Source organism: Hyla sarda, chromosome 4 (genome assembly GCF_029499605.1).
Source record: "Hyla sarda isolate aHylSar1 chromosome 4, aHylSar1.hap1, whole genome shotgun sequence".
Taxonomy (NCBI): domain Eukaryota; kingdom Metazoa; phylum Chordata; class Amphibia; order Anura; family Hylidae; genus Hyla; species Hyla sarda.
In genome coordinates this window covers 295535724-295553899 of record NC_079192.1, presented here as the reverse complement: position 1 = coordinate 295553899, position 18176 = coordinate 295535724, and the positions used below count along the sequence as shown (strand labels likewise).

At 41.4% G+C, this 18176-nt stretch overlaps 1 protein-coding gene across 1 annotated transcript in view; it reads right to left on the bottom strand.

The window, feature by feature from the left end:
- The window catches only part of GNPTAB (N-acetylglucosamine-1-phosphate transferase subunits alpha and beta), a 113385-nt gene that overhangs the window by 52542 nt on the left and 42667 nt on the right, over nucleotides 1-18176 (bottom strand). Inside the window, exons 8-14 of the mRNA XM_056574563.1 lie at nucleotides 15707-15868; nucleotides 7459-7638; nucleotides 4930-5100; nucleotides 3335-3458; nucleotides 2602-2802; nucleotides 1325-2232; nucleotides 475-674 (exon numbers count right to left, since the gene is read on the bottom strand). Coding sequence (XP_056430538.1) covers nucleotides 475-674; nucleotides 1325-2232; nucleotides 2602-2802; nucleotides 3335-3458; nucleotides 4930-5100; nucleotides 7459-7638; nucleotides 15707-15868 — 1946 coding nt within the window. The remainder of the gene's footprint in view (nucleotides 1-474; nucleotides 675-1324; nucleotides 2233-2601; nucleotides 2803-3334; nucleotides 3459-4929; nucleotides 5101-7458; nucleotides 7639-15706; nucleotides 15869-18176) is intronic.

Below are 18176 nucleotides of genomic sequence, written 5' to 3'. Positions count from 1 at the left end.
GTTCCTGGCCAGTGTTATAACTATGATTCCTTTAAAAATCCTCCTCAAAAAATTTATCATAATTAATTATACATATTATAAAAAGGGACCCTGTGCATGTTTAAAGAGGTTATCCGGGATTAGAAAAACAGAGCCAACCAGTCTTATTTACTATAATTTACACCAGTAAATGGCATGACAAGCTGATGAAGTTTTCTAAGGCTGCCACATGGGCAAGCTATAAAAATGCTTGATTTATTAGAGGCACAGGTTTTTACATGAAACGCCGCTCTTTGTAAATCCCATAATGCACAACTACGCATTATTAGACTTGAAACAATGAATAAAGGAGAGTGCTTACAAAGTATTTACCATATATGAGGTGTGTATGTGATGCTTGATCTTTGTAGTACTTGGCAAACCAGTCACAGTATTACTAGCTTATAGACAGGGCACTCATTCTAAGCCAACCACCTGGTGATAAAGTATACTCACAAATCTTGCAGATCCTGCATAACGATACGGTCAATCATGTGTGGCATGTGAGCAGGAACTTTCCGAGATGCAAAGCCAAATTTACTATTAAGGAGTTTGTTCACATAGCGTAAGGAATCAGCAAATGTGTCTTGAAGCTTCCTGCCTACTTGTTTGCCATTAGTGATGTAAGAAAGCTCACGCTGCAATGCATCTCTATCCTGCAAAATAACACGATGATGATGTGTAGTTTGTATTTCATTACAAAACAAAAACATCAGGTTAGCCAACAAGATTGCTCAATGACCCATTCATCTGTCCCAGGAACTTATATACCTGGGTAATTTGCATTAAAATGCATAAATTAAAAACACATTTTTAAAATGTTTTTATAATGAGAAAATGCTATCTGGTAGAAATATTTGGATATCTCTGGGATAGAAATAACTATTAGCTCAATAATTATGATTTTTGAACATGCACTAAATGTATTAGAGAGGCTGTCCCACCTCGGCACATCCTGGTTTTCTGGCCAGCTCCTGCCTGTTTGCCGTGGCTGGATAAGCCAAAAGCAGCCAAAGCAGGGAAGTTACACAATTTGCGAAGCTCCCGACAGCTGCAAACAGGTGGGACAATCCACCCAGCAGTCAAAATCTTACAGCTATTAAAATAAGCTGCCCCAAAGAAATGCATATGGCTGGGTTCTGCAGTATACGTTGGAAACAGAGCTTATTGCTCCCTACTGGGTACACATACGGCCAAATCAGAGGGGAGAACAGGTTAGAATAAACAGAATACAGTTATTTCCATCCATGAAACATCTTGCTACATAGATGTCAAAAGTGTGCTAAGTCAAGTACTAAATACTCACATCCAACAGGTCTTTAAAGTACTTTTTTCTTTCCCATGGAAGGAATCCATCATAATTTTGCAGATATTGCAGTTTTCTCCCTGGAATGATGCTGTCCTCTCTAAGGTTATTTTCACCTTTCAGCAATTTGGAACCTTGCTCTCCAGTGCTATTAAGTTTGGATTCACCTCTAACAGGATGTTTGCCATTCTGCTGCTCTGATATGTCTGAATGAAATGTGGCTTTCTCAGGACTTAAATTTTTTGGCATGGTTTTGTCTTTAGGTCTTTGCATATTTAAATCTTCCTTTGTATGTGGAAATAAGGTAACAAAGGGTTGAAGCAGAGCCAGCTTTGATAAATTGTATCCTTTTAATGTTATATCATTATTGCTGAGCTGAAGGTCAAGATTATGAAGAGCCAGCTGGACTTCCTCAGGAAGGGAGGACACATTTACATATGGGATATGTACAAGAACATCGTGATATTCATCTGGTTTCTTCTTCTTAATCTTTGGAAACCGTTCTTCTTCTGGGATGTCCTCAAAAAGGATTTCTGCTTCTGGTGCTGAAGTAGTAACTACTACTCCTTTCTGCTTCTCTACAGGTCTTGTGCTGTTGCGCTTTAGATTTTCTGCTGTATCAACTTCTATGAAAATCTGCATTTTGAATTCCTTGTCATTTTGATCATGAAAGGTAATATTGAAATATACGACAGTGGCATTCATTCCAGGGTACATAATGAGGTGAATGGTTTTCCACTTGTTAGCAATAGAGGCATGCCGAACGATTGAATTATCACTATAGACTCCATCCACTGCCTTCTTAGCCATATTAGCAAAGATAAAGTATGGCAAATATTCCCCTTTTGGAACCACATACCGGGTTTGATTCCGAAGCAGGTTTACCTTATACAACTCTCCAAAATGATCTGGGATGGCAGAAAATGTATAATATTATGTATAATAATTACAAAACTGTCACAGCAACTTGAATACAGTTAAAGCTAAACATATACAGTTACTTAGCAGTAAGTAAAACATAATGGACACCAGTGGCATAACTTGTAGCTTCAGGGTCCCAATGCAAAATCTGCAAAAGGGCCCTGTGTGTAATATGTGTAATTTGTAATAATGGTGTATTCTTATGGGGCAGCGGTGCCTTTGGGTCCTCTAAGGCACCAGGGCCCCAGTGCACCGTCTATAGCTACGCTCTTAAAAATAGACTACTAAAATTCAACTTTTACTTTGATTTCAGAAGAATTCTGTAAACAGCTTGACTTTATCTCTGCATGTCATACCTTGTCCACAATCTCCTGCATCAAACCCACAACTGAGCACGTTGCATGCTTGGTCACAAAACTTATCAGCAAGCCATGAATTGGCACAACCCTGATTACAGTAAGATACACCACTTATTCCAAGTCCAGGCTGCCAAGCTTGTCCATTAAGAAGACCTCCACCAGCCATTGCAGGTGCAAACCGACCAGCTGCACTGTTTCCTGCAGAAGAGAAAAAAAGTCACTTTAATTCACAACAAGTTGATGCATAAGAACCTAATGAAGTAAACAACCAATATTTGTTAGTTTTCAATATAAAATAACATGCTTACAGGGGTATTCCATGGAATTTTTTTTTTTATATCAACTGGCTCCAGAAAGTTAAACAGATCTGTAAATTACTTCTATTAAAAAAAATATATCTTAATCCTTCCAAAATTATCAGCTGCTGAAGTTGAGTTGTTCTTTTCTGTATGGCAACAGTTATCCCTGCTGACATATCTGCTTGTCTCGGGAACTGCACAGCGTAGAAGAGGTTTGCTATGGGGATTTGCTTCTACTCTGGACAGTTCTCGAGACACGTGTCATCAGAGAGCACTTAGACAGAAAAGAACAACTCAACATCAGCAGCTCATAAGTACTGAACGGATTAAGATTTTTTTAATAGAAGAAATTTACAAATCTGTTTAACTTTCTGGAGCCAGTTGATATATAAAATAATTTTTTTTCCTCTTTAATATGTGAATAATCTCACCAAGGCAATCACCACCATCCCAGTCACATGCAGAATTATTACATGCTTTGTCACAATAACCATCCTTGATCCACGATCCTGGACATCCCTCTGCACAGTTAGGAACAGGCCAAGTCAAATACACCTTTAAAAAAATTAAAAAAAATAAACATAAAATGCCAGGATTTAAGATCCTACCAGTTCAAAAACTGCCTTGCAAGTGTTTTGACAAGACAAAGCAATAAACTTTAAGATCAGCCACTGATTCTATGTCTGTCATTCTTTAAATACTACTTAGAATAACATGGTAAAATGATCATGCACAGCTGCTGCTACGGTCACATCTGTGTCACATATTGCGTCATGTTTAATGCAAAGAATAGTACTTGATGCAGCACTAATTGCGTTGTCAAAATTACTTAAACTGTGGCAGTATTCAACGCAACTCCATTTTAAATTAACACAGTTTAACGATCACCAATAGTGTCTGTGCTGTAACAGGTCTAGCACTGTATCGTTGTTTGCTTAAGATGGATATCACAACACAGATGTGGCCAAAGATTAACAGTTTAGAATAAAAAACATTGTGAAAAATAAAGTCACTTAGGGGGGGAACGTCTCATTGTTCTTTTACGCAAATTATTATTACGCAAATTATTCTTTTATGCAAGCCCAGGTTTCTCGAATAAATAAGTTGCAAATTTTTGCACAACACTCGGTTGCACAAGAATTAGCGACAACTTACCAGGTTTACACCATGTGCAATGCTTTAGAAAAAGTGGGTGGGGCATGACATAAAAAGGGCATGGCCACAAGCAACCTATCAAATTTACTATGATTCTTGCCAGTGAACTAGTGTAAATCATAGCGTAAATCTACACCAGCCTGAAGCTGGCATAGATTTTACTGCACAGCTCACGGCCAGCTGCTGCAGTGGCAGATTTGATGTAATCTGTTAATACATTTGCAGAATTTAATGGTAGTGGGAGTTTACTAAAGAATGGAGTGTGAATCGCTGGTCTACGTGAATTCCACCTTGGTGTAGTTCTTTGGGACTGAAACTGAAAAAGATAGCAATGTATTTTTAACATTGACACTGCTGTAAGAACTAAGCTGCTGTTCTCCTAAATATGTATATACAGAACTCATACGCACAAACACAGATTTCTGTCTTCATGTTTAAAGGGTTGTCTAACTTAAAGCGTGGGCGACATATTGCAATGCCTTTCACTAAATTTAAAGCATACCTGTCATTTCAGGTTACTTGTATGGCATTTTTAATCAGATTTCTGCTTGCAGGCTTCATCTCTAATTTTCAGTTGTCCCTGAGCAAGTGGATTGAGCCTAATGTCCATGATGTCTCCCATGAACTGCACACATAGAGAAAAGAGGGTCCTGTTTTTCTATGTCTGTATAGCATGCCCTAAGAAATAGCAGCAGCATGGAGGAGAATATAGAGCATGGATAGCATATAACTGGTAACTCAGTGAGCTGTCAGTGTGGATGGAGGATTGGGGTGGGTGTTTTTTTCTGACATATAACAAACTTTGCCTGTACTATTCATTTATACAATGTATGTTGAAATGACAGACCAATTAAATAACATGGTTACCTACCTTTTGACCCTTTGAATGGCTATAGAAGTCATCAGGCCAGACATGTGTTCCAAACATAACATCATCATTCATGTATATAAATTTTTGTGAAAGTCCTGGTATTCTATGAATGTGGCTTTCAATAGCTGGGGAACTAAAGGTGGGTAAATGGCTAGTGTTCAAAAAGATTTCCTGTACAAGGAAAGAAAAAAATAAATAAAATGAACATACCCTAACATTAGTCAATATGTTTTTTTATGATATCCATGAAAGATCAGTCAAGAAAGTACAGCACTGTGCAAAGGTTTCAGGCAGGTTTGGAAAAAATGCTTCAAATAACTATCAACAGATCTACTGTGTATGTAGCCTTGCTCTAATCCTTCTGTCTTTTTATGTAATCCCAGACAGAATTTATGATATTAAGATCAGGGGATCCATATCACCACTTTCATGTCTCCTCCTTTATACTGAAGATATTTCCTAATGACATTGACTGTAAATTTTGGGTCATTGTCCTGCTGCAGAATACATTTGGAGCCAATCAAATGCCTCACTGATTGAAGGTGTCTAACTTTGCAGCATAATTTTACACCTGCCGAAATCTTTTGGAAAGTACTGTATTTGTAACATCACCATCTGCAAGTTAACAGGGTTTCCACAACATTGAAAGGATGACCTATACTTAGGATTCGGGCTGCACAATATGGAGAAAATCTTCAAGAGCGATTTTGGGCCTAAATATTGCGATATGCGATGCGATATAATAAAAAAAAAAAAAAAAATGGTGAAATTCCCCCATTTCATGTCCAATCGCCTCCATTTCACATCTATCCACCCATTTTATGCCTATCGCCTATTTCACATCTCCCCTTGTCACATCCCCCCCCCCATGTCACACACCCCCTTGTCACATTCCCCCTGTCACATTCTCCTCCCCCTGCCACATTCTCCCCCCCCCCCCTGTCACATTCTCCCCACCTTGTCACATTCCCCCCCTTGTCACATTCCCCTCCTTGTCACATTCCCCTCCTTGTCACATTCTCCTCCCCCTTGTCACACCCCGTCACATTCTCCTCCCCCTTGTCACATTCTCCTCCCGTCACACCCCCCCTTGTCACATTCTCCTCCCCCTTGTCACATTCCCCCCCCTTGTCACACTCCCTGCTGTCACATCCCCCCCATGTCACATTCTCCCCCCCCTCTTCTGTCACATCCCCCCTGTCACATTCTCCCCCCCCCCCTCCTGTCACTTTCTTATATTCTTGTACTGCAGCAATACACTGGGTTTCCCGGGCAGATTTCTAATCTTCCGCAGCACCCGGGAAACCTAGTGTATTGCTGCAGTACAAGACCTTTCCCCATCAGCCAATCACTGGCTTGAAACGTGACACCACTGCGGCCAGTGATTGGCTGAAAAGGGAAAGGTCCTACTGTACTAAGAAGAGAGGAAACTACGGAGCACACGGAGACCAATCTGCAGGGACCGGGACTAGGTGAGAAGAAGGTTTTTTTTTTTTTTTTCTCCCTGCGCCCTTAGCTCAGTGTTTTTCTAGCAGGGTGCCTCCAGCTGTTGTGAAACTACTACTCCCAGCATGCCCAGACAGCCTTTGCCGTTAAGAGTTGTAGTTTTGCAACAACTGGAGGCCCCCTGGTTGAGAAACACTAACTTTTAGTATTTAAATTAGTTTTTTACCTGCTCTGGATGGCCCCCGCCACGGGAGCCAGCCTGAGCAGATAATCGCATGTTTTCCCGGGGGGATCCTATCGCCAAATCGCAAAGAGCAAAAATCGAGATTCGATTGCTTTTGCGATATATCGTACAGCCCTACTTAGGATGGGCCACTAATATCAAACCGGTGGGGTCCGACTCCTGGGACCTCCACCAAACAACTGACTGAAGAGGCACAGTGGTCAAGTAGCCACCATCTAATGTGTATGGGCACCAAATTTTAAAGGTACCCATACACATTAGATGTGTGATGGCTGTAAAGCTATTTCTTGCAACTACACAAGCAGTCATCCAGCAGCATTAGACCAAGGTTCAATAAATTTGGAAGAAACTATCCTCATGCAAACAAATCCTTGAGAATGCTAAAAACGTAACATCTTAAAAGCTCTTTCCCAATACTGGGAATCAAAACCACTTTGCCAGCAGTTATCTACTGTGTAAAAAACCATAAGAGGGTTCTATTAATGGTAGTTTTAGAATAGGATGCCAGCTCTGGTTTATACTACCTATAAAGTCATGAACTAAGCATGAAATACTTCTTCAACACCCAGGCCAAAACCATAAATAAGGCTTAATAATTTGTAGAGGTCAGAGTCAAGAATTTACGGGGGTCTTTCTTCTGTCACCACTGAGGTCTCGCTTCTGTCACCACTGAGGTCTCGCTTCTGTCACCACACTGAGTTCAACAAGTATGACAGATGCTTCCAAGAGCCATGTAAGCAAAACAACACTGACTAGTTTCTGTAATAATGACAGAGTTGTATCACTTGTAAACAACAAAGAATGAAAAGAAGAGCAAACAGAAACAAGACAAATCTTACTTGGTGAGTTACAATGGTGACACGTGGGTTATCAAGGTTCAGCCAGGATGGGATTTGGCCATTTGTCACAATAAAAACATGACGGACCCAAGGAGCATGTTTCTCAATAGATCTCAGAGAGTACCGTAATTCTTCATTATCCTCAAAACGACTGGCTGAGATGTCCTCATCCTGCTTTAGCTTTGAAAATAAAGTGGAAAGGATATATAATATGAAAATGAAAGAAGTCTGCTGTAATTTCTGTCATTTGTAGGAGAACTACATTTGTTCAGAACCTCCAGAAACTGGAAACCAAAACAAAAAAATAGAGGCCAACTGAATCCTTCATGTCCTGAGACAGTGTCTCTGGGTATTGCTTCCTTACTTTTTCATGGTTTAGTGTTCAAGTGTCCTGAGGATTAATACTATATATATATATATATATATATATATATATAAATATACACACACACACACACACATACAGTTATATGAGCACAAATTAAAAGAAGTATTGTGCACCACAACTAACATTAACAGTAACTTTTGTCATGTTAAATGTAAACTTTTTATTGTGGCACACAATTCTAAAAATAACTAGAAATAATTATGACCAATATAACTTCAGTGAAGACTCACTAATACTCCTGCAAACATATCTGGCAGACAGTGTTATAGGCATTCGGAGTAAAACTGCAGAATTTAAATGATGTTTTAAAAAGATATATTTATTTTAGCATCATACGGATTACAAATTGGTAGGTATGTGCTACTACCAGTCCTTAGTAATACCAATGACTATGCTATAAGTTTCGATGGTAATGCCTGAAAAGCGTAAGTGGTACTTTGCAGAATTTAAAAGGACCTTTGATGAGTCCAACAAATAAATAATTAAAAATTTAACATTTTATATATCACTTTATAACTTTGGGTGCCCTGATTCCAAAAGTTTATTTTTTTCTTTTACTGTCTTGCTATGCTACTCTGTTCCTGAGATATATGAGGTCTTACTATTTGGTTGACTGTACTTTTCACTGAATAGTCAGATGGGTGTGAACTTCATTACAGAATGGTGTGTGAGTGCTAAGCTAAGGGGGTGCCAGCCTCGTAGCCTAGCATTAAAAGGGTTTTGCAGCACTAGAAAACTAGAGCAGATTTCTTCATAAAACTGCACCACATTTGTCTGCAGGTTGAGTGAAGTTTTGCGGCTCAGTTAAATGAAAGTGAATAGAGCCAAGTTGTGCTACCACACATAACCTGTGGGCAGATGTGGTGCTGTTTTGGAAGAAAACAACCCTGTTTTTTGCAGGGTAAACCCTTTATCACCTTCTATAATAAAGTTCCTGACATCTGTTTAATCAGTGGAAAGCACACTCCTGCTAAAATAAACTATATGGATGAATTAAAACACCATTTGGATGCTAAAGGTTTATTTTTGATTTCTATAGTTCTAATACCTAAACAACATACTAAATGTTATATACATTATCTACATTGTATAAATGTTACAGTAGTGTAACACATTTATAACTTCAATACAGAACATAGATTCTACAGTCCCCATTATTTAAAGTGTAAATGCAGAACTGTAAGTGATTGAACTAGTCAAAGTAGCTCTAAAATCATTTAGACAAAGGAAGATCCCACTGTTACAGTTCAGATATTTTTTAGTTACTCATAAAGCATACATCTAAAACATGCCGTTGTCACATCGACACTGTTCAGCTAAAGCTGTAGGCTAAAAGAGAATTACTAGACTGAGACCGTACAAAAAAGTCAAACTAATGCCAACAATCCAATGGGAAAATGGGCTGGTTACCAAGGCACTGCACCCACAGTACCTAATAAGGAGGTAAACAATCTTCCCAGGTTAAATATATATCTAGATTATGAGCTTGTGTGCTTGACTGACATGCCAGTAAATATAAACAAGACAAACTTTTATCTCATGTTAAAGATATTTGCCTTTTGACATTATTTAAAGGACACAGAGTTGTCTTTCCTGACAATATCTAGATACATTTTCACTCTTCAGCTATTATCTTAGGTCATCTCATAGTCTTACACTTATATTGGTTCAGCGTGCAAGAGTGCACATAATGAAAAGCCAAATAAAACTAGCAGCAGTTTGAAAAAACAGGGCAGGGAACCCTGATTAACAAGGTACCATTATTATCCCTTTCTGCAGCGCCATTTTTGTGTTTTTTACTAATATGCTAATGAGGGCATTTAGTGAACTGGGGGGTGTAACTTTACCCCAAGGTGCACCTATCTGCCCACCCTCTGCTGTAACAGCACTTCCAGAAGAATATTCATTGGGAGGAAAATTAATGAGAAGGCACTGTTACAGCAGTGGGCGGGCAGATTGGTGCACCCAGAGAGTAACGCCCCGATGTACTGAATGCCCTCATTACCACATTAAGAAAAATTTGTTGTACACAAAAAGGAGATTTTTTTGTACTCACCGTAAAATCTCTTTCTTATAGCCTTCATTTGGGGACACAGAGACCATGGGTATTATGCTGCTGCCATTAGGAGGCTGACACTAGGCTCCTCCCAACAGGATATACCCGCCCAGAGGCACTGAACTAATCAGTTGTGTCACAAAGCAGTTGGAGAAGCCAAACCACAAAAGGAGAAAATGTCTGAAGGACATCAAAAGTAATAACAGGCAACAAACAATCTGACCAGGAACCGTATATGGGTGGGTGCTGTGTCCCCCAATGAAGGCTACAAGAAAGAGATTTTACGGCGAGTACAAAAAAAAAAAAATCTCCTTTTCTCGGTCCCCTTATTGGGTGACACAGAGACCATGGGAAGTCCCAAATCGCCAGAGAATTGAAGGTCAAGCCATAACCAGTCACCCAATAACGTGAATGAGGGCCAGAGGAAACCGGAACCCGGATGCCAACCACCTGACAGCCCCTGCAAAATAAAAGGGGCGAGGCAGGACCAAAAAAAGGAAGGCACTGTGCAGAGACTGGGGTCCGACAGCCAACAAAATAGAAACAAATGGGCACCCCATAGGCCTGCCGGGGCAAACCTGTCCTGGCAGGAAAGCGGAAGACACCCCTGATGAAAAGACATAAGACGTAGACCACCGAGGCCTGGCCAAAACACGGGGAAGAGAGAAGAGAAGCCTAATGCAGAGATCAGCCAAGCCAGACAAACATGGTGAGGAAACGCCACTCCCAGAAGAGAAACATGCCGGAGATGCGTGAAAGGAGAGCCCTGGCAGGAGGCCAAACGCCACCATAGTACGGAGGCTGAGGAGAGAGAACATATACAAGCAGCTGAGTACGCTCAGCAAGAAGGCAGGATACAGAAGGTGGATACCAGAGCCGCCAGAATGGGAGGAAGAGAGAAGAAAGCAAAGCGCCTGAAGAAAACGACCAGGAAGAAGGCTAGGGCAGGATGAACCTGCCGAACACCCGAACAAAGTGGAATAAACTATAATTCTCAATCCGAGGCCACTCAGCACAAGACCTGGTGGAAAAGAACCCACGAGTGCGCCACAGAGCCAGAAAAGTGGGAAATAACATGTGACTAGGTGGACCACGCAGGTGGAGACGCAGGAAACAGCCAGACTGGGCAAACAGGCAGACCGGAAGGCCCAATACCCTGCAACCCTACGATCCAGGGAGCAGAGCCATCTGGAACACCGGAGCTGCGGCCCAGAGAAACAGAGGATCCCATGTCACGGAAAAAAAATTAGGAACCCAGAAGTCCAGACCAGGAGAAGCAGAGAACCTCAAGCCAGATTGAACACTCCAGCTGAGGAGCACCCAGACCAGGGCAGTACCTGAAGCGGTGAGCAAAGGCCGCCGCTATCGAGAAAGAGGGGAGAAGAGTAGGAACGGAACCCTGCCAAAGTCAGAGACGAACTCCCGGAATGATGGAAGCCCCAGGAACAACCCCTCAGGAGAACCAGGCATAGAAGGCCACACGGCAGAGCACCCAAGGCAAGGAGAGACTGTAAGGGCAAAATGCAGAGGGAGAGGGACCAGAATGACTCCGGGGCCGCCAGGGAAGAGAGACCCAACCTAGGGGAGAATTGCGGCCAGGAGAAAAAGGCACCGCTACTCTTGAGGCGACCATGCCACCCAGCACTCGTAGACACAAAAGACGAGGAGATAGACAAGGCCAATCAAGCATGGAATTCCAACGTGGGTACCGGGGAAGACCGAGGGGACCCAGTGAAATGTCCACCCAACCGAAGCAACAAGGAGAGGAAGAGAAGACATGACCAGGGCGCGGGAGGGCGCCCACCCAGACTGGAGGGCAAGCACAGGACAAGGACACACTCCTAAAAGGGAGAATGGACTTGCCTCAGCTGAGACCATCGAGGAGCCCCGGGGAGCCAGAGGTGACCTGGACAGAGAGGTCCCCAGCGGAAAGCCTAGAGACACTCTAAGCAGAAAGATCGCTGGAGAGGAAGAGCAGAGAACAGAGCCCTTACATCCAGAAGGGAGCACAAGGAACACCATGATGGTGACCAAGAAGACGTACCCATACAGGGAAAGAGAGAAGCATGAGGGGCTGGAGAAGCCAGGCAAGAACCAACAGAACAGAACCCAGAGGAAGAGGGGAGAAACATGAACTGCACTGGCAGGACCAACAAGTGCCCCTGCTAAGCTAGGACAGTGACCAAGCTATATCCAGCAGAACCCCACAAAAAAAAGGGGGAGAGTGAGGGCAGGAGCGAGGATGAAGTTAATTCTCACCCATGGACTCCATCTTCGTATACTCACCCAGACGTCTTTAGTCAGCTAAGGCCGCGATGCATCACGCCAAGCTGCCATAGCAAGGCGGGCAGGGGCAAGTGGGGGACCCGGACCCAGGGTGCTACCGCCATGTGCTGACTGTTGGCGAGAAGGGGTTGACGGCCCATACAGCTATGCACCATGCCCATTTGTCACATGTGGGCGATCATGTAGAGTCATGCTCCTGTCGCCCAACCTAGAAAAATATCAAACAAAAAAAACTCTAACTAGCCATCCCTAGCTAGAAAATAACAAACAGAAAAGGCCATGTCTGGATAGAGCTCCAGACCTGTGTCTGCCTCCTACTGACACTAAGCTAAAACTGATAAGCTCACTGCCTGTGGGGCGGGTATATCCTGCTGGGAGGAGCAGACTTCTTTTTTTGCCTAGTGTCAGCCTCCTAGTGGCAGCAGCATAATACCCATGGTCTCTGTGTCCCCCAATAAGGCGACCAAGAATATGGAGCAGTGGAGAGAGATAATAAAGGTACCTTGTTAATCAGTCCCCTTCCCTATTAACCCATATTAGTAAGTTCGATTCTTCTTACCTTCTGTCAGTTTCCCTTTGCAGAGTGGAATTTTGCACAAATATTCCACTCTGAAATTCTACGGGATTCTGTTGCACATTGCACACAGCAGAATGTTTGTGGAAATCCTTATTTCGGCATCTACGGATTCTGCATAAGAATGCATTGCTGAAATCTATGGTCCTAGCGCCGGCAGAACATGCAAATTTGTAGAATGTCCGCTTGTGTTTTCCGGGTGGACATTCTGCAAATTTGCTCCTGGAGGAACGTAGCCTAAAGGGGCACTCCAGCAAAAAAAAAACTTTAAAAGGGGTATTCCAGGAAAAAACTTTTTTTCTTATATCAACTGGCTCCAGAAAGTTAAACAGATTTGTAAATTACTTCTATTAAAAAATCTTTATCCTTTCAATAATTATCAGCTGCTGAAGTTTAGTTGCTGACATCTCTGCTTGTCTCGGGAACTGCACAGAGTAGAAAAGGTTTGCTATGGGAATTTGATTCTAAACTGGGTGGTTCCAGAGACACGTGTCATCAGAGAGAACTTAGACAGAAAAGAACAACTCAACTTCAGCAGCTCATAAGTACTGAAAGGATTAAGATTTTTTAATAGAAGTAATTTACAAATCTGTTTAACTTTCTGGAGCCAGTTGATATATAAAAAAAAAAAAAGGTTTTTTCCTGGATAACCCCTTTAAATCTTAAAATGCCCGGGCTGCTAAAATAAAATAATAAGGGGTTTACAACGGGGCCAAGGACTGCGATACTGGCGGCATCGGCTCCCCCAATGCCGCCGGTATCGCAGTCCTTGGCCCTGCTGTAAACCCCTGCATTTTCCAGAATGGGGCCAATCTGTTATCTGTGCTCCAGTCCCCACCTTCCAAAGCGAACTGGTTTCGGAAGGGATAGACCCCTTTTCCAATCACTATGGATAGGGGATATGTTTTACATAATCTAGGTAACCCTTTAATGCATCAGAGAAAGTGATCTGTCCTGGGTCAGCCAACTACCTGTGAACTACTGGTTGACATCATCACCTACCAGATCCCTCCCCTCTCAACTACATCTGTATGCTACTACTGCTGCTGCTGCTGCTGCTGCTGCTGCTGCTGCTATCTCTATGGGATCAGGATATAAAATAATTATACACCACCCCTGTGTTCACACTTTGCATTTTTGCGCAATTGCAGAATAATGGGACCATTTTACAGCCCATGCACAAACTGCAATAAAAATGCATAATTTGTACAGCAGTTTTGAAAAATCACAGCTAAAACATGGTCAAAATGCAATAAAAAAAAAGTAACAAAAATGCACACTGGAGTCTAACCAGGTGATTAGATCACTAAGTGATTACCAGGCTTCATATCCTCTCCATAGGATTCATGGGGAATGTAGGCAGCATTGGTAAATCATATCCAGGATTCTGTGTACAATGAATAAGGCTGAATCTTACTAACCAACCGAAATTAGCATTTTAGATGAGATTTTAGTTGTAATGGAAAACTATACTGTTAGTCAGGTTGTAAAAAGACACGTCCGTCAAGTTCAACCTTTCTTAGACCCAGCTGTTTGACCCACAGGAAGGGAAAACACAAATCCCTGGCTGTCATCTGGTGCCAGCTTTCCCTCACTGCAGTTGGACGCTTTCCCTCAATCAATCAGACAGACTTGTAAATAACTGTACTCAGCATCCATGTATAGTTATGGCATTATTTAGGAAATACGTATGTCACCATGTGCCATGTGTAAATTGGGAAAAGATTATTTTTGTTATCTAGCTATGGGAACGTGACAGCCGCTCAACTGGATGATACTCAGAGAAGAGGTTATTAGAATTATACTCTGCTCTTGGTAAGCAGTCATTTTTCCTTGTATATCTAACAATAGCCATAATAGCACATAATGAAAGTTTGAAGGATATTGTCATTTAAAGGGGTACTCCGCTGCCCTGTGTCGGAAGCTCCGCTCCCCAGCGTCCGGAAGTTTATAGTTCCGGACGCTGTGTGACGTCACGCCCCCTCAACGAAAGTCTATGTGAAGGGGGCGTGACGGCCATCGCTGACAAAACATGGCACTGCTGGCTTACTGTCATGCATCCTTTGCCCTATTCTTAGGGATGGGTATCCCTATTTGTGCTCTTGAATTGTTTTAATTTTGCATGTGTCTCTATAACATGTCAAATGACAGTAACAAAATATCTTCATAACTGAAATAAGCATAATTTAAATTAAGCATAATGCTTCTTGGGAGAGAGCAGCGACAGTTAAGGCTACATTCACACTGCCGGTTGTCTCCGGCAGTGTGAAGCCCATCTTTTTAGGATCGAGAATTGCTGGAGAAAAAAAAATAGTGCTTTTTCTCCTGCTATTCTCTCCAAAAATAATGGCACCCAACGGACCCCATTGACTATAATGGGGTCCATTGGGACCAGTTATTGGCCGTTATTACGGCTGTCAAACTGCAACAAAAAAAAAGAAAGTTTGACGGCCGTATTTGACAGGGCATACCGGCAGTGTGAAAGGGGCCTTAATCAGTCAAATGCAATTTCATTACAATAATGACACAAAGACATAACTATAGGACAGTAATTCCAAACAATCATTAGTTCTTTACCAATGGATTTGTGGATAACACAGAAGTGAATGTTCTGTTGCAGGAATCCTTCCTGGACTCTTATATCCTGAGCTATTTACAAAGCTTTCTGCACTTTCTGTATGCTCAGCCACTTGCTGAGTGCTCATATGACCCCTATTTATGAACATTTCAGCTGGGCTTAGCAAAGTATACCAGTTACACTGCCCTATTCATCTTCATCCACTTGCTGGATAACTGGTGAGAAGTACAGCTTTGCCAGGTGTGAAAAATTAGCCATGACCTTTGGGCCCCAATTATATTCAAGGTAGATTTCAATTAACAAATTCCTGATTCTAAATGCCCAGCCTGGAAACCCAAGGAAATAGCTGGCCACTTCAGTGCATACCTGGCTGACAGCACTAAGATCCCAGAGCAAGTACGCTGGGCTCAATGTCACCTCTTTTCCTTCTATAGTCATGTTTTTCTTTGCTTGTATGTTAAGTTCCTGGAAATCTTTGGGATTGTTAAGCTGCAAAAGTGCAACACTTGCTTCAGAGTACAGCTGTATCTGTGGAGAAGAAAATGGTGAAAAAGTGATTATTTATTTAGGTTAACCCCGTGACTGGACATTTAGAGAATTTTTTGTCATTCTGGACAAAGGTTGTTTTTATATTTCTGACGTAATTGGGATAAGTTGTAATTTTCTTCTCTCTCATGCAATATACCCACACAAATTATATTGTTTTTACATAATGTGATATAAAATTTTTGTTGATACATGGAGGATTTTTTGTGAAAAACCCTAAAATATTGTGAAAATTGGAAAATTTCTGCCATTTGTTTTAAATTAAGAAAAAGAAGAAAAAAAAAAGATATAAAATGAGCAGCAGTGTGACATTCGACTTAACAGATTTTCTCATTTTGTAGTAGGGCAGGGAAAAGAGGCATTCAAATGCCTTCTAAAAACAGCACAACATTTGTATTGAGGCTAGCAGACAATACGTGGCGAAGCAGCTGACTCTGGTGTAATATTCCCCTTATTTGGATGTTTCTGCTATCCAGGAAGAGCAACTGGACAGGCAAAGACTTGACAAGAACATATTGCATTTCATGTTAATACTATTCTGGGAAACATAGTTGAAAACACTTGATCATACAGTTGATCATACATGCATGGAGATACAGTAGTGTTTTTCCACAAAAATAAAGTACACTTTGAATTTGCTGACATCATAAGTTTAGCTCACTTTACGCAATCATAATGTACAAGTCAGATGTATGCAACACTGCCTACAACATAGCCCCCAAAAACATACACCATGTGGTACAGAGTTTTTGTGTGGTGGACCACTGAGTAAGGCAAGGTTCACATCACAATTGTGTCATCCATGGCACGTATATATTGGCAAAATGTCATAATGGGACAAAGAGAAAAAGGAGTGCAAACACACATCCGTATTGGAAAAGACCCAAACATAGTCACTAGTTAACTACTTTCAGACTATTGAAGTCCATGAGGCCTGTCCAGGCACATATACATCGTCTTCCCGTTTTCACAGTTTGTCTATGTACACAAGCCACAGATGGCATATATGTGAAGTGAATCCGCCCTAAAAAGTGAAGAAAAAAAAATTGACACTCTTTGGGTATGCTGACACACTTTGTAATTCCGTGCAAAGAAAGAACATGTTCAAGTCCATTGCCATTAATGGTGACAGCGCAGGGCAGCGCGGTCCTACCGCCAAAGTATTTAGGCATGGCCGTCAGATGGAATCTCTGCTTTTGGAAATCAGTGAGCGGAGATTCCGTTCACATTCCTTAGTGTGAACATACCCTTTCAATCAAAGAGAGGTGAAGGTTTATGTATACATTTGGAACATACGGTGGGAGCTTTCACATAGTCTATGATTTACTTATTGACAAGCAATTTAAAGGGGTACTCTTGTGGAAAACTTTTTTTTTTAATCAACTGGTCATCAAATTAGTCAAAAAGGGGAACACTCTCCTCAAGACTGGTCTTGGGTGAGCTAACCAATAAATAGCATATACTAACTGGTGTAATATTTACATAGATTATGGTAAGGTGCAGTCGGACAGATGCATTGGAATACAATATATTATTAAATAAAACAATATTGATTTATTAATAAAAGATATATGGACCAGAAAGCGCTGCAGGGCCCTTGCAGATGCGCATAGATCTAAGAATTACTTACTTACTTATTACTTAGCCCCATTGCCTCTTGACAAAGCCGTGTGAATGGTGAAACATGTCGAGGGGGGCTGCTATTTGATTTTAAATACAGCGGTGTCCCTTCCTATCTGTATGGCACACTGCAGGTGCATACAGTATCCCAATAATTGAGTTACATTAGTACTCATTGACAATCTTACATATGGAAAGAGAGACAACCTGACTTTTTAATCTAGTGTGTGAACCAATACAAATCAATAAAGTTACACCTTTTTAATATATGGGAAATTAGGGAATTAGTGGATCACTGCAGTGATCTTTTGGTGAATAGCTTAGATCTAAGAATTATTAACACAATAAAAAATTATCAAATGAATAAATATTGTAGTATATATACAGCATTTTTATAATAACTAGTCTAAGACTGTATTTGCGGCCAGTATCTTACAATAGTAATGTCCGTATACGTACAATAGTGCTGGCAGTGTCAGGATTTAAAAATCTTAATCCTTCCAGTACTTATCAGCTGCTGTATGCTCCAGAGGAAGTTCTTTTTGAATTTATTTTCTGTCTGTCCACGGTGCTCTCGGCTGACACCTCTGTCCATGTCAGGAACTGTCCAGAGTAGGAGCAAATCCCCATAGCAAACCTCTTCTGCTCTAGACAGCTCCTGACACGGACA